At 35.2% G+C, this 16,404-nt stretch overlaps 2 protein-coding genes across 3 annotated transcripts; both read right to left on the reverse strand.

The window, feature by feature from the left end:
* Nucleotides 1–139: 139 nt before the first annotated feature.
* LOC116002298 (receptor like protein 22-like) lies at nucleotides 140–7,963 on the reverse strand. The gene is made up of 3 exons (XM_031242401.1): nucleotides 7,753–7,963; nucleotides 2,845–3,002; nucleotides 140–2,800 (listed from the first exon to the last, which is right to left on the reverse strand). Exons 1-3 carry the CDS (start codon nucleotides 7,961–7,963, stop codon nucleotides 140–142), a joined length of 3,030 nt encoding a protein of 1,009 aa, XP_031098261.1.
* LOC116001654 (putative late blight resistance protein homolog R1A-10) lies at nucleotides 7,488–12,337 on the reverse strand. Of its 2 annotated transcripts, XM_031241555.1 has the most exons (4): nucleotides 10,308–12,337; nucleotides 9,340–10,112; nucleotides 9,090–9,181; nucleotides 7,488–7,878 (listed from the first exon to the last, which is right to left on the reverse strand). In XM_031241555.1, the coding sequence occupies exons 1-3, from the start codon at nucleotides 12,285–12,287 to the stop codon at nucleotides 9,145–9,147; spliced, it is 2,790 nt and encodes a 929-aa protein (XP_031097415.1). In that variant the 5' UTR covers nucleotides 12,288–12,337; the 3' UTR covers nucleotides 7,488–7,878; nucleotides 9,090–9,144. The 2 variants fall into 2 exon arrangements, with proteins under 2 accessions (XP_031097415.1, XP_031097414.1); XM_031241554.1 differs by having other exon boundaries at nucleotides 9,340–12,337.
* Nucleotides 12,338–16,404: the final 4,067 nt, after the last annotated feature.

Below are 16,404 nucleotides of genomic sequence, written 5' to 3' on the forward strand. Positions count from 1 at the left end.
AGGAAATTAAAAAGGCACCACACTAGACATCCATGATTAGTTGATTACACACTAAGTTGAACAATCACACTTAATACATAAAAACAAACTTGGACGAAGCTAGGCGGATGACAACAAGAATATAAGTTGATTGATTTTGTTAACGAGAATTCTTTCTTCTCCCCTTATCTCTCTGAAAGAAAACCTTCAACACTACTCCATCAATCTTCTTGTTATAATATAATCTCCATTTGTTGGACAACAGAAGTGGCAAAAATATTCCTCCTAGACCCACAACAAATCCTAATGCAACGCTTGCGTAGATATCGCCATGGTAAGCTGACTCTTTCTCTTCTGGCTCTGGTTTGTTAATGGGATTGCAAGATACATTAAGTTGGAATCCACATAGCCCCTTGTTTCCCATGAATGAGCTTGTATCAAAGGTACTAAATTGTTTACCTTGTGGAATCCTTCCAAAAAGATGGTTGTATGATAAGTTTAAGAAAGATAGGAAGGTTAAGCTCTCAAGCTGCTCTGGGATATTTCCTGTTAGACTGTTGACTGACAAGTCCAATGCCTCCAAATCTCTCAAGTTTTCAAGAGATCGAGGAATACCACCAATCAGTGCATTGCGCGAGAGGTTAAGGAGATAAAGCAGTTTAAGCTCACCAACACTCTCTGGTATACCCCCTTCAAATTGGTTACTTGAGAAATCAATAGAGGTGAAGATAGACAGAATTTTCTCTATAGTGTAACCTTGTCCTTTCAGAGAAAGTGAGACTGAGTCTTGATAATAAATGTCAGCATCTTCTTGAGATTTGAAGTGCAAGTAGCCAACCTTTGAATTTGCTGCATTCCTATCAACTAGGATAGCTTTTAGTTCCAAGAATAGATCAGCTGGAAGATTTCCACTAAAATTATTGGAGGATAGGTCAATGACTTGTAAGCTTGGCCAACTGTTATTTACCCCAAGCTTAGGGCAAGAAATGCTTCCATGAAAACGATTCCAACGCAACACAAGTATGTGCAGATTTGACAACTTATCGAGCCAGCAAGGAAATGTATCACTTACTCTATTGTTTCCAAGATTCAAAACCTTAAGCTCTGTGCAATTCACCAAGGATGGAGGAAGCCGACCTTCTAACAGATTTTGACTGACATCCAATGTCTCTAAAGAACAACTGTGGAGAAAATCCTGTGGCATCTCACCACTTAAATGGTTTCCTTTGAGATTCATAACAGCGAGTTTGCTGTTATTTTGAACCAGACATGGTGGTATATTGCCATGCAAAGCGTTGTTGGACAAATCAAGCACTTCAAGTTGGTTTGCATGGCACCATGAAAGTGGGATGGTTCCACTAACTCTATTGTTTGCAATGGAAAAGAAACTGACATTTGGGAGTTGATCACCAATATCAAGAGGCAGAGAGGAAAAACTGTTGTTGGAGAGGTCTAAGTACACAGCCACACGCGGTGGTCGTGGAATATGTCCACTGAACATATTAGAGTTTAGATCAAGGTAATAAAGAGAACCATACTCCTTTGGCTCTTGCATATTGTCAAGGAGATTGCGAGAAAGATTGAGAAAAATGAGATTCCTTGTACCCATTTCTGATATCCATTCAGGAATTTCTCCACTTATAGCATTGCTGGAGAGATCTAACATCTGGAGTTTAGATTGGTTTTTCAAAAAGTCCGGAAATTTTTGTAGATTGCAGGAAGCTAATTTCAAAACTCGAAATTCCGGGAGGATAGGAAGTTCTGCTGCTCTTATGTTTGTCTCAACTGCCAAGCTATTATGGGAAATGTCAAGAAACCAAATATTCTCAGGGTTTTTGAATCTGGTCAGATGTACAGTACCATTAAATTTGTTTGATGAAAGATAGAGTGTTGTAAGATTTTGAAGTTGAAAGAAGAATGAAGGTATTGGCCCCTCCAAATTGTTGTTACTCAAATCAAGATTTCTAAGTTGAGAACTCACATTTTGCAAATCAATTATTTGACCAGAAAATTTGTTTGATGAAAGATCGAGGTATGTAAGATTCGGGAGCTGAAAGAAGAATGAAGGCATTGTCCCTTCCAAATTGTTGTCACTCAAATAAAGAAGTTCCAATGGAGAAGTCACATTATGCAAATCAATTATTTGACTAGAAAATTTGTTTTTATACAGAGATAAGGTTATAAGGGATGGCAAGAAAAACAATGAGGGTGGGATGGGCCCTGAAAATGAATTCCCATCCAAGTACAGCCTTTCAAGATTGTTAAGGCCATCCCAATGAGAGGAGGGAATTTCACCTGTAAAATCGTTATTAGAAAGATCTATTTCAGTCAGGTTCTTAAACAACTTAAATGGTGGAATCCAACCACTGAAGTGATTCCCACGCAAACTCAACTCAACAAGCTTGGTAAGCCTTATAATGGAAACAGGGATTGGTCCGCTAAAATTGCAACCTATAAGCTCAATATGGGACAGCAGTCTGAGGTTTCCAATGGACTCAGGTAATCTCCCAGAAAACTTTGTAACACCAAGTTGCAGACTCTGAAGAGATCCATTTTTGGGGAAGTCTGGCAAAGAACCCCCAAGCATTTCATTGGAACTTAAGTCAATGGTTTGCAAAGTTGGTACCTGGAATACTTTCTGAGGGACTGTTCCTGTGAAGTTGCAATCTCTTAGGCTCAAAACAGTCAGATTAGTGAAATCTGCGAAGAAGTCTGGAAATGGAGCAGAAAAGTTGAGCCTATCAAGCCTAATAACAGAAAGGTATGGCAGCAGTTTGAGCAAGAAAAATGCATTGGTTCCACCAGTGATTGGCTCAAGGCTCTGAGGTCAACACCAATAATATATCCAGCATGGTTGCAACTCACACCAGGCCACTGGCAGCAATCAACTCTTTCATCCCACCGCACCAGTTTGAAGGATAATGAAGAGTTGTAAGAAAGTTGGTTTTGTATCTGGAGAAGTACAGCCTTCTGATCCGGAAGACACTCACCCAACCCGTGCATAACATTTATTCTCAATATATCTGAGAAAAGCAGAACCATGGAAACCCAGGCAAACGTCAAAATCTTCATTTGAGCTGTAGATCGAATTTGCTGAAATTTGTATAATTACCTGATTCATGCATGCACAAGTATATATATATATTAGAAAATAGAAACCATGGGTCGATTGATATGATTGTCTAAACCGTGTGAAACATAAATGCACTGCACAAAAATTCCAACAAGGTAGGCCAGCCACCCTCTTTAATTTTAAGGATTGAAAGGAAAGCTATATGTGACATATATCTAACTTGTCAAATCATTCTTTTTTTTTTTTTTTCTTCAATTCAAGGATTGAAGTTATTGGATTCTAGCTTAGGTAACTTATTTGAACTTCTCTCCCAGAACATACATTTCTTCCATATAATTCATTCATTTATAGGTTGCCAATAACCACGTACAATACCGCATAGGATGGCAAAAAATTTGCCTGAGCCGGGTTGGATCTTTGATTAAACATGTCAAAGTTTTGACCCATTAATAAAAAATTTGACTTATTAATCAATTAAATATTTGACATGTCCTAGAAATTGAGATGAGATCTGTGAGACAGTTTCACACAAGTGTTACCCGCATATATATATAGGGGCACACTCCTCTGCGAACTGCCACCCAAGAAGGAAATGAGAACGCATCACAGCCGTCCACGTGTCCAGATCAACGAATCAAATGTAATTTAAAAAAAAAACGACGCGATGACATTTTCGTAAATAACTGGAACTTTGGTGCAAGTAATTGTGATATATGTGCACCTAGTTTCACTTACAAGTGCACCTATTTTCGCACCTATTTTCATTTATAAGTGCAAGTAATTTACCTTGTTAATATTCATGCACCTATTTTCGCAAATATTTTCACTTACAAATGCAAGTAATTTACCTTGTTAATATTCATGCACCTGGGTGCAACCTAGGTGCACCTAATTATAACATTAGGTGCACCTAGTTATAACATTACGTGCACTTAGTATTGATGCTCAGTGTACAATTCACTTGCACCTGTAATACATTTTACTTCATCTGCAATACAATTTACTTGCACCAGCGCACCTATTTTGACTTACAAGTGCAAGTAATTTACTTTGCTAACATTCATGCACATGGATGCACCTACTTGTAACATTAGATGCACTTAGTATTGATACTCAGTGTACAACTTACTTGCACCTGTAATACATTTTACTTGCACGTGTGCACCTAGTTTCACTTACAAGTGCAAGTAATTTATCTTGGTAACATTTATGCACCTGGTGCACCTAGGTGCATCTAGTTATAACATTACGTGCACTTAGTTATAACGTTAGGTGCAACTGCATCCTGGACACGTGGTGCGCAGCGATTCGTCCACAGTTCTCTCCTGGACGGCTCATACGCACCTGAACACCATCATATATATATATATATATATATATATATATATATATATAAAAGTTTTTTACACGCATTGCGCGAATGGTATAATACCAATGTTTATTTTTAAATAAGTACTTCAAAATATATCAATGCAAGATTAGTCGACCTGCAAATAAGATTTTCTAAAGAATCCATTATTTATTATTTGATTTTATTTTATTATTTTATTATAAATTATTTTTCTAAAAATCGACCTTGACAGATTGATTTTAGTCGGTCTTGGTCGACTGATTTCAGTTGGCCTTGATCGACTTTCAATTTTTTTATTCCTTCTTTTATTTATTATTATTATTATTATTATTATTATTATTATTATTTGAACTGATCCACGTGGCTTAGGCTTAGTATATTATCTATCATCCAGTCCCTCACTTTCTTGAGATTTTGTGGTTACGAGTCCTAGGAAAGTATACTTAGTCATCTTCTGGTGATCATCTTCAGTTGAATCGACCTGAAAATAAGATTTTTTTTCTCCGACCGACTACGCAGCATTTCAATATTCTGAAAATTTTTAGGATACTAATTGAGTAAAAAACATCTTCGTGAGATGCGCCCCACCAAGCGGATTTGGTCCGGACCAGTTAGTTTCCTATCCTAAGTTAGTTGACCATTCATAGCATGTGACAACTCAACTCCTAAATGATAAGCACTAATTTCATACAAATTCAACAATAACTATACACGCACGTAGAACAATATTTAGAGAAATAATTATAAGATTACGTAAATATCAAGCATCAAGAATATATATAAGATACGAAAAGGCTTGAAAAGCCTGATCAGCCGGCCTCGTTGCGAGGGGTGACTTAAGCTAACCACTACGCTCCGAGTGGGGCTCCCTTATATATCCAGTGTGAATATGTGTCTTTCACTGCCTAGTGGGTATACGTTTCTTCCACACTGTGGTGGGTATACGAGTCTTCCACTAGCTAATGGGTATATGTCTTCCACCTTCTGGTGAGTATATGAGTCTTCCACCGCCTAGTGAGTATGCGTTTCTTCCACACTGTGGTGGGTATATGAGTCTTTCACTAGCTAATGGGTATATGTCTTCCACCGCGTAGTGAGTATGCGTTTCTTCCACACTGTGGTGGGTATATGAGTCTTCCACTAGCTAATGGGTATATGTCTTCCACCTTCCGGTGGGTATATGAGTCTTCCACCGCCTAGTGAGTATGCGTTTCTTCCACATTGTGGCGAGTATATATATGAGTCTTTCACTGGCTAATGGGTATATGTCTTCAACCTTCCGGTGGGTATATGAGTCTTTCACTGCCTAGTGAGTATGCGTTTTTTTCACACTGTGGTGAGTATAAGAGTCTTCTACTAGCTAATGTGTATATGTCTTACATCTTCCGGTGGGTATATGAGTCTTCCATCTTTCGGTGGGTATATGAGTCTTCCACCGCGTAGTGAGTATGCCGGTGGGTATATGAGTCTTCCACCGCGTAGTAAGTATGCGTTTCTTCCACAATGTGGTGGGTATACGATTCTTCCACTGGCTAATGGATTTTGCGGATTGTCTAGACTTATTCCTAGGCCTCGTTTTCCTAACTACCCAGTGATTTTTTTTTTTTAAAACTATGTTCCTGAAGATCTTCAATCACCGGTCAAGCGTGGAAGACCGAATGATCCATGAAATGAATTGTAAATTTATATTAGTTCTAATATATTTAAATGGTGCACAATAAGCATTTTACATACAAGATTAATGAATTTTTGAAATTTCTTATTTTTTGGAGAAACTATGACTTAGCATTTTGTGTTTAAAAAAAAAAAAAAAAAAAAAAACTTAAATGGACAAATAAGTTAATAAGAGAAGGCCACATCAGCATACAACCGGCGCCATGTCATCAGGTTAATGGGAGACTTGTAAAAAATTCTAGGCGAAAAAAATTAATGATTTGTGGATACATCAGCATACCGCGCCATGTCCTCAGGTTAATGGGAGACTTGTAAAAAATTCTAGACGAAAAAAAATTAATGGTTTGTGGATTGATATATACATTATGTACGTTATGGTGACACTTTAAGACTTAAAAAAAGAAAAAGAATGAGATCTTCACCACTATATGTACAAGAGCATTTTTAAAAGAATGTTGAATTGTATAGTATAGAAGCTCTTTCTCGATGAATTAACTAAGGTCCTACTTTCTGTTGAGTTGTACATTCTTTAATGAAAGAATTGTTTTGCTCGACTCTTTCGTTTTTTTTTTTTGTGGTGGTTGTTTTCTCAAAATTATTGTTTTTGTTGTAATATTTTCCAACAGATAGTAGATATTAGAAAAGATGAATTGACGTATAAAGTCGTCTACGCCCTATGGAAACAGAAACTCATCACTCTAAAGTATTGAAAGCAAAGCCTATGAGTTGCCCCTAAAGTCTAAATCGTGTGGAAACATGCATATGTAGTTGAATAGTTCCAATCAGGCGACCAATGCTCTTTAAAGGATTGAAAGTAAAGCTATGTGACATTTATCTACCTTGCCAACTCAATCATGCAATCAAACAAAGCCTAATGTATTGCAAACTTGAAAATTTTGTAAAAGTTAAGTTAACCTTTGATTTTTTCATATAAAAGGTGTGATGTGTCGGTTATATCAAATTAAAAAATAATTTTTAAATTTTATTTTAACAATTTTAAGTACACAGTAGTCTACCTTATTCCATTATAAATTGATATACTGAGCTTTAGTTTGTATTAAGGTTTCGATCTACTCTCTTAAAGATTGATAGAAAAGGTAAATTGTAAAAGTGTCTCAATGGGAAATATATATATTTTTTGAGTACTGCTTACTCTATTATAATGTAATATCTGTTCATATATACTTTATCAACCTAACCTACTGAAATAGTAAGAGTTAATACCGTCCTTACTAGGGTTGTTCATATATATTTTCTCAACCTAATGAAGCAGTAAAACCCTTAGTAAGGCTCGAACCCAACACTAGACCACAAGGTCATGGACCATTGTTAAATAATTCAATGGCCTACTAGGGCATTGCATACACATAAAATTTAGAGTAAAAATTATGTAAGAAGTGCAAGGCAACAAATCAAAATGCAGTGGTAGCATTAAATTTCATTAGTGATTCATACAAATATTAAGTTTGGTACAAAATGCAAGATTTAAATGATACCACACTGCTTTATTAAAATTTCACGACCACCATACCCAATGATCTTGGGAGTCTAGCTAATATTTGGTGTCTAGTTGCCCTATTAGCCACTGCATGTTGCTTGAAATTTGAATAGCTTTGATGCTCTCCTGTTGGTCATTAATCCCCAAATATGCTGGCATCATTTTTTGCATACTTACCATCACCACCCAAAACATTATTATTAATGTTTATGGGTTTAATGGTATCAGCCATTAATTTCCTTGTATGAAATTGAATGGGCTTTATGTTGTCTTCAACCTTTGCGGCGCCAAATAAAATAGGGTCTGCATAAACAGAAGCATCATGCATAGAGGAGAGGGCAACCATAAACATGAAAAACACTGCAACAAGCTTTTGAATAGCAGCCATTTCTATGATATATATGTTTTTCTCTGATCTGGCTTTTACTGTTTTATTTCTTGGCTTGCGTTACGTTGTAGTGTTTTTTGGTGGGCGATTGTTGAGAGATGTGGGGATTATTATTTATATATAGTATTACTGGACATCAAATTAAAGGAAATAATATTATTCTTTTGATTTGGCCAATTAATTTGAAGGCTATCCAACATGTACGGATTAACTTATGGGTTTGAGTTGTTTAGGATGAGATTTTAACGTTAGTACCACTCATTAATGAGTGGACAGTTTTTNTTTTTTTTTTTTTTTTTTTGAAAACATGAGTGGACAGTTATTGGACATCCAAAACTCAAGCAACATCACCAAAAATAAATTTATAAGTTTTTAAAGATTAATTTATTTTTGGTATTAATTGTTATCAAATATACTCTAAGGAACCAAAATCGGAAGAGATTACATATGCACTTGCAATCAATTTATCTTTAATTCGATTAACTGGGAAGTCTGCAAAATTTTTTGGGCGTGACCCCGCAGATAGGAGGTATTCTCCAACCGCAATATTAATTTATTTGAGTTAATTCCATTTTTGGTCCTAGATTTATTGGTGACAGTTCACTTTTAGTCATTTTTTTTTCAAAGCATTCTCTTTTAGTCCTAGTATTATTATAACATGACCATTTTTGGTCTTCTATAAACAAAATAGCTTAAATATCGTTAAATACAAAGACATTTCTGTCTTCAATTATGAATTTTTTCAAAAAGATAAACATTAAAAATATAACGAGTCAACGGACTTTATATTAAAAAAGATCAAAATGTCCTTGTATTTAACGGCATTTCAACAATTTTGTTGATGGAAGATAAAAAATGGTCATGCCACAATAATACTAGGACCAAAGTATACAGTCACCTATAAATCTAGGACAATAAATGGAATTAACTTTTTATTATTTCATCTCCTAATTTTTATAATTCTCCTAGCTATGTAATTGTCTTACGGATTATTAGTTCCTGCATTATAAACTTTCAAAAGCAAACCAAATACAACTGCAAATCATATCTTAAAGATTACTAAAATCTTCAACGGCAGATAAAGTAGCAATTAATTAACCTAATACATGTAAAAATGAAAACTTACCCATTATCAAATTAAAGTATAAGCAGAGCACAACATCCACCTTAACACCCATTTTTTAAGCGATGATACAAGAGTTGTCAGCCTCCGAGTATCTGTCCAACCAAATAACGAAACATCACCATCTATGGTTTAAAAATTAATTATAGAAATTGTAATAAATTTGGATTAAAAGTAATTAAGATAATCAAGTATTAATAAATTAGAATCTTAGTTTCAACTTTTAGAAAGAGGGAGTAGCTAGTAATCTTACCCAAAATTATCAGCAACAAATGCATCATTTCCATACTCTTGCTGCTCTTCTTGTATATGCATGGCAGATGATTTAAGATGGTCTAAATCTCCATATAACTTGATTGATTTGAGAGTAGTTATGTATGCAAAATCACTAGGGATCTCTTTTAAACTCCGACACCTAAGGGTTAGACATTCAAGAATAGGAAAATGATCACTAGTGGCTTCCCAATGTTGTAGATCACAATCAAATATTTCCAGAAACTTCAATCGATGAAACCCTCCGTCTTTAGGTTCCCATCTTTTACCATTAACAGCACCTGTTTTCAATATGAGGGCTTCAAGCTTAGACAACGTACCCACGATATCCATATCCTTCCATTTTAATCTTGTACCCAAGAGTTCCATCCTTTTAAGATTTGGCAAAAAATCTTCTAGGCTCAATATTCCCTTGGAACAAATAGTTTTAAACTTCCAATGAAGAGGTATGTCGCGAGCCACCAGTTCTTCCAATTTATATAAATAGACAAGGCTTTCAAACCCATTGTGAGCTTTGCATCTCAAAGAAGTTCTTTGATCAATACTAACTCCCAATGTCCTTAGGTTTGGGGTTCTCATGAACAGCTCCTCTGTACAACTCTTATAATCCAAAAATCTAATGCTCTCCAAATTATGATGAACTGCCCTTGGAGGATCTAGTGTGATGCCCTTTTTTATGTAGAGATGTCTTAGTTGAGGTAATCCCCAAATATAGAGGGATTCATAGGATGAATAAGTACCAACTTCTACCTTCTGCAAATTCCACAACATAAAAAAAGGGAGAGAGTGAAACTTCAAATCACTAGTAATTTTTAACCATCTCAAATGCACTAGACCCATAATCTCCATAAAACTACTAGCATGGACATCTACAATCTTAGGTGCTGATAATGCCCTTAAAAACTTAAGATGTGTATGCACCGGTCTACTCTTGTGGTACAAACTTACAACAGTAGATGAAAAGGTGCTGCTAGTATGAGTTGAGCAGTTGTAACTCCACATTCTTGATAAGCTACTCCACCATTGAGATATCGGAGAAGAGTTTATTGGTTGACTTCTCCTAAACCCCAAACTTAAGTCAAAATCCTCATTGAAACATGATAGGTTCTCCTTTCGGGCTTCTCTCAAAGCCAATTCACGCAAGACATCATGCATTAGATATACTTTAGATAATTTACCATCCCTCTCTCCACATAAAACAAGATTTCTGTCAACAAGATCTTGTAAGCACTCCCTTGCCACATCTTCCAAGCTCTTAGAGCTCACAACCTTGAGAAATCCCTCTGAAATCCAAACATCAACAATCATACCTTCATCAATTGTATAGTCTTCTGGAAAACACCCAAATGACAAAAAACAATGTTTAAGATGGCGGGGTAAGAAGGTGTAACTTAACTGAATGATGCTCTCACACAGCTGATTTGAATGATCTAAACTTAATGAATGAACATTTTTTGCAATATGCTCCCATTCATTGAAGTTTTGCTTGGAGTTTGAGAGGATCCCAGCAACCACTATAATTGCAAGAGGTAATCCTTTGCATTTCTCTACTATCTCTCTTGCAATTATTTCAAATTCAAGAGTGAAGATTATTCTCTCCGACAACACCTTGTTCCAAAAAAGGTTCCAACTTTCATATAAATCCAAAAAGCGCATGGTATGAGAAAAATTGGTACCTGAACCAACATAATCAGCCATATAATTTAGTCGAGTGGTCAACAAAATTCGACTTCCATTGTTGTCATCTTGAAAACATCTCATTAAATCATCCCAAGCATCTCTACTCCATATATCATCTATTACAATCAAGTACCTTTGACCTTTGAGACATTTGTATACTCGCTCAGCCAATTCATTGTTGCTAGCTTCATTGTTTTCATCACCCCCTGGGGCAAGAGAACGAAGAAGGCCTCGAAACACTTGCCTTGGATTATACTCCTGTGAAATAGTAACCCAAGCTCGACAATCAAAGCGAGAAATGAATGAGGCATCTCCATAAATTCTTCTAGCCAATGTGGTTTTGCCAATGCCGCCCATTCCCACAATCGAGACAATTTCTCGTTTCATGGATTGGTGGTTCAACTTGTCCATTATGGTGTTGAACTCATCATCGCAGCCCACCATTCCGATTGTAGACTTTGAAGTATGCTGCAACGAATCACCAACTGGATGATCCAATCCTCTAAGAGAAACAGTATTCTTGATTTTTGAGGTTTTGGATTGGTCGAATGTATTCTTAATATTCAACAACAGCTCTTTCTTGAGGTAAGATGTAAGCTTAATTCCTAGAGTGAAGATTTGACGAATCCTTTGTCTAGCCCCTATGCGTTGCTTCATGTATTTTTGGAGATAAGCGGCTCTGAGTTCTTGTGAGATTAGGCTTTCTGCCTTATAAAAAGTATAAAACCACAGTCTTTGTATATCCTTGCTCTCCCATTCATCATTTCTGTAGTTGTTATAAAAGAGAAAAGGGTGCTGTTTGTAAAATGATTTGATCCTTTTCTTCATGTGAGCCGGCATGCGTGATACTGGCAGCATGAAGTGCTCCGGCAGGAGGCGAAGGATGCTCAAGATAGAACCAAAATCCATAGCTTTTATGTCTTTAATTGCTAGATTCAAGAGGGGAAGAAGCTTTTGAGCAGAGTGAAGCCTAACCTTCATAGCTTTCCCCAGGTAAAACAATCTCAATTGGTGTTCTATTTGGAACCTTATTTCGACGGAGACATCTCTCAGTTGTGCTTCCAAACCTTGGATTGCTTCATCGTTTTCGCCCGCCTTCAAATCTTGTTGAAGAGAGGTTTGCAAAGAAGAAAAATTTTTGTAAAGAGATTTGACCTTAGTTTTGTTGCGAAGTGGGAAACGAGGTGTGGGTTGGAGAAAGTGTTGGTGGAGTGTATCCATTAAAATGGTTACAGCAGCAAAAGCCATATCCGGTGATGATGAGATTCTTCAACAGAGAGCTGAGGAATGATGCTATGCTATGGGAAATTTGCAAGACTTGAACAAGAAATGCAAATGTAAAGCTATAACTATTCCTTTCATTTTCTTTTTTTAATTACTTAATAAGATAATTACTTTGTTTAATAAATATTATTATCATATATATTCTAATTAATCTTTTTTTTTTTGAGTACTAATTAATCTTGTCTTAGCTGTAAGTCATTACAACATGTTGGTCGTTAAACAAATACGGAGTAATTTTATATGATCTCATAATTCTTTTTTATTTTTATCTCTGTCGTATGGGTGGGGGGTGGGGTGATGAATCATTGTTTAAAGAAATTCTTGTCGTGCTTCCCAAAAAAAAAAAAAATTGTTGTCCTTTGCGCAATTCATTAATGTAAATAATAAATTATTCTAATATCCATGACTTTAAAATTTAAAAATCGCACTATAATCTCTTCTTTCAACTTTCACTCATGTGATCAGTTGAGTGAATAAGTGGGTGAATTGAAGCATGATTTTTGCACCAAAAGGTCGATTATGATTTAATTCTTGTCAAAACCTTCTCAATCGAACATGTTAAACCGTGAATATATTTAAAAAATTAATTTCTCATCTAGCCATTAACCACTTTAAGGCAAGTCATTCCTCAAAATCTTCAATAGACCTCACTCCAATCATAATCATACATAGTTTTCTTAATAAAATATATTTTATCTCTTTTATATGATTTGTTCGGTGGGTTATTATACATGGTATTGCCCCATGTATTATCCCATATATTTAACCCTTTCCTAGGCATAATTCTTTATTTTTTAGGGGTACATTAATCATAACAAAATAATATTAATGTTGTAATTTTATATCTTGCCAAATATAATTATGGACATTATTGTTAGTAACGGACATAATGGTCCGTCATTTAATCTTGTCATTATTGTATCCATTACAAATGTAATTATATATATGTTGATATATGTATTTGTATGAAGTGGCTGGTTAATGAAATCTGATTATCCCTTGTACTATTGTCTATCATCCTTTCTCCATTTATCTTTACAATATCTTCTATCCTGCAAAAATTCATTGATTAGGAGCTAATAGGCAACGGGTATAACCAACTACAACACGTTATCAACACGTTCCCAATATATTTCTTCGGTACGGTGAACGATAAGCTGATTTTTTTATTTGCTAAAACTGCCTATAGCTATTGCATATTTGTGTTCTATGGATATGTGGATATGATATTTGGATTTTATGCCAGTGAAGATATTGATTGGTATGATCTATTTTTTTCGTATTACTTACATCAATATACAGAATATATATGTATACGAAATAATATGACCTCTGTATACATATATGCATGCGCGCACGTGCGCGCGCGCGTACACACACACACACATATATATATATAATATTTTTTTGAATGCCTATTTTTCTATATATTGTTCCAAAATCGAAATCACAGTATGTGTTTTGTGACCACTATGAACAAAGGAGCAATTTACAATTTAGAACAAAGCAACACTCTAATGACTAATGTAGTGGGGGTTGAGTACAACTTTCAATAGAAACAAGTCCAAACTTTTATTCTTCCTCTTTTCTTTTCAATTTTTTTTCTCATTTCAACATCTTTTTCAACACTTTTTTCAATTTTTCTCAACATCATTGTTTTTCTTTTTCATTTCTTTTCAAAACAAAACAACCAACTTATTCTCAAGACCCCTATACTTACACAAAATTATCAAGAAGGTTGCTAACAAAACAGGCTCCAATAATAAAGATCTCTTCCATGAAAAAGAACAAATGCTCTATTCTCTCAAGGGTGGATGAAAATATTTTGGCTAAGGTTCAGGGTTATATGACAAGGGTTAACACAAGAAAAACAAACACAATGAAGGGTTTAAGTGCTTAGCACTTACTAAACAAACACAAGACTCAATAGGGACAACTAGAGGTAAACATATGTGTAAAATGTAGGCTTAAAGGCTTGGGCTAAACAAAAATGACCTAAATTATTTCAAAACATGCAAATCTTAGACTTCACTTGGAGAGTAATGAGGCAAGTTCTAGCAAAACAACCATCATCGGAATCTTACATAAGCTTTCACTAGCAATGCACAACACACTATATCAAGAATTGATTCAATTATTAAGTGGTTAACAAGTCTATTGGCAATAAGGAAATAGATAAATCATGTAAACCCTTGGCTCATCAATCACAAGTTGAGTTGCAACAAGTTCGACCAAAGCAAACTACAAACCAACAAAGAGGGAGTAATCACAACTTTATGCAAGGAAATGTAATTTACTAAACATTATGCACAATGTGTACGTCATCCAAGCAAAGCTTCAAAAATTTTCAAAAATTACCCAATTTTTGTCCTCTCCCACACTTAGGAGCACAATCTCTACTATCTACATAATGTTAGCACAATAAGTATAAATAAGGAGCACAATCTCTACTATCTACACCAAATAAAGCATTATACACAATTAAAGAAAGTAGAGAAGGTAGATGAGACTCTCCTAATGAATCTTCTTTTGCCAAAGAATCATCATGAAGTCTTCTTGGAATTGAGCATATTCCTTAGTGTCATTCCTAGAGTCAAGAGAAAATATACATGAAAGCACAAGTGAAAGCATGATATATCAAAATAAAAGTATAAAGAAAAATAAAGAAAATAAAATGCAATAAAATGAAGGATAACATGGGGTGCCTCTCATAAAGCGCTAAGTTTAACGTTGCTAGCTCGACTCAACCTCCTCAAGGAACTATCCAGGCATGATTGGATGACGATTAGTTTCTTTTCTCCATCCAATTTCTCTTCAATAAATGTCCTTAAGTGCCGAACATTAAAGAACTTCTTTAAGCTCAAAAGTAGCATATTCTCCTAATAGAAATTGCAATGATCCACTTCCAAGAATATGCTCTTTTCTTCAATCCTCGTATCTTTTTCTCCAACATTTTCTTCCAAAAAGCACTTCAAGTGGTAGCCTTCAATAAATTCCCTTAAGCTCATCTTCACCACTTCAAACTATGCCAAGGACCTTGTAGTCCAGTGGCATCAAACCCTTGGCAATATTGAGCTTCAATAGGTTGAGAAAGTAGTTATGAACAGATACTGCATTGTAATAGAGTCAGTAGTATTCAAGAAAAAAAAAGAAACTATGCTTATTCAAATCAAACTTCAAATTTATCCCTTCATCAAATCCATTTTTTATCCATAAATCAACAAAGGATTTCTTTCTAAACTTTGGATCTAGATAGTATCCATGAGCTTGATCATTTAATTTCCTTGGTTTTTACTTCTTTCCTTTTCTTGACTTCCCTTTTCATTGACAAGTAAGGGGAGTCTTGGGTCTTACTCATGCACCAGTAAGAAGTGAGAATCATTTGATTCAACTATAGGCCAATGTGGGCCAAAACTCTCATGGCCATTAACATCTCCCAGTTGCCAAATTATTCTAAATCCTCATTCAAGGGAGTGTCATCCAACGAAGAGCATTCTTCATTTATGCCACAAATTTCATCAATTTCATCTTTCTTGAACACTTTTTCAATTGGACCATCTCCAAGTTGTTCCTTATTACTATTTATTTGCATTTCTACACTTTCTCCTCAACTTGGTATCTCTATCTCAATGTACTCATCATAAACCTCATCATCTTCATCTCTACGGTCCTCACCCTCTTTTTCATTTTCATCAACCACATGACTTTTATTTGGTAAGAGCAACTCGATCTTGTAGAACCTCCCCATTGAAATGCAATTCTTGAATGGGTTCTTAAGCTGGCAAACCTTACCTTTGAGCCATCATGTCAATGGTATTATCATAAATACATACATCAATATACAGAAATGCAAATGGTATGATCTATTCTTTTAATTACTTAATAAGATAATTACTTTGTTTAATAAATATTATTATCATATATATATTCTAATTAATCTTGTCTTAGCTGTAAGCCATTACAACATGTTGGTCGTTAAATTAAACAAATACGGAGTAATTTTATATATTTGCATAATTATTTTCTATTTTTATCTTTGTCGTATGGGTTGGGGGGTGGGGTGATGAATCATTGTTTAAAG

Source organism: Ipomoea triloba, chromosome 13, assembly GCF_003576645.1.
Source record: "Ipomoea triloba cultivar NCNSP0323 chromosome 13, ASM357664v1".
In the NCBI taxonomy this organism is placed as follows: Eukaryota; Viridiplantae; Streptophyta; class Magnoliopsida; order Solanales; family Convolvulaceae; genus Ipomoea; species Ipomoea triloba.

Coding starts and splice junctions, on each gene's coding strand:
- LOC116002298 (XM_031242401.1), bottom strand. CDS start 7,963: ATGGCTGCTATTCAAAAGCTTGTTGCAGTGTTTTTCATGTTTATGGTT. Junction 3,003..7,752: donor TAATGTTTTGGGTGGTGATG/GTAAGTATGCAA, acceptor TGCTTTTCTCAG/ATATATTGAGAATAAATGTT. Junction 2,801..2,844: donor ATTGCTGCCAGTGGCCTGGT/GTGAGTTGCAAC, acceptor TGTTGACCTCAG/AGCCTTGAGCCAATCACTGG.
- LOC116001654 (XM_031241554.1), bottom strand. CDS start 12,287: ATGGCTTTTGCTGCTGTAACCATTTTAATGGATACACTCCACCAACAC. Junction 9,182..9,339: donor TTTGTTGCTGATAATTTTGG/GTAAGATTACTA, acceptor TTGGTTGGACAG/ATACTCGGAGGCTGACAACT.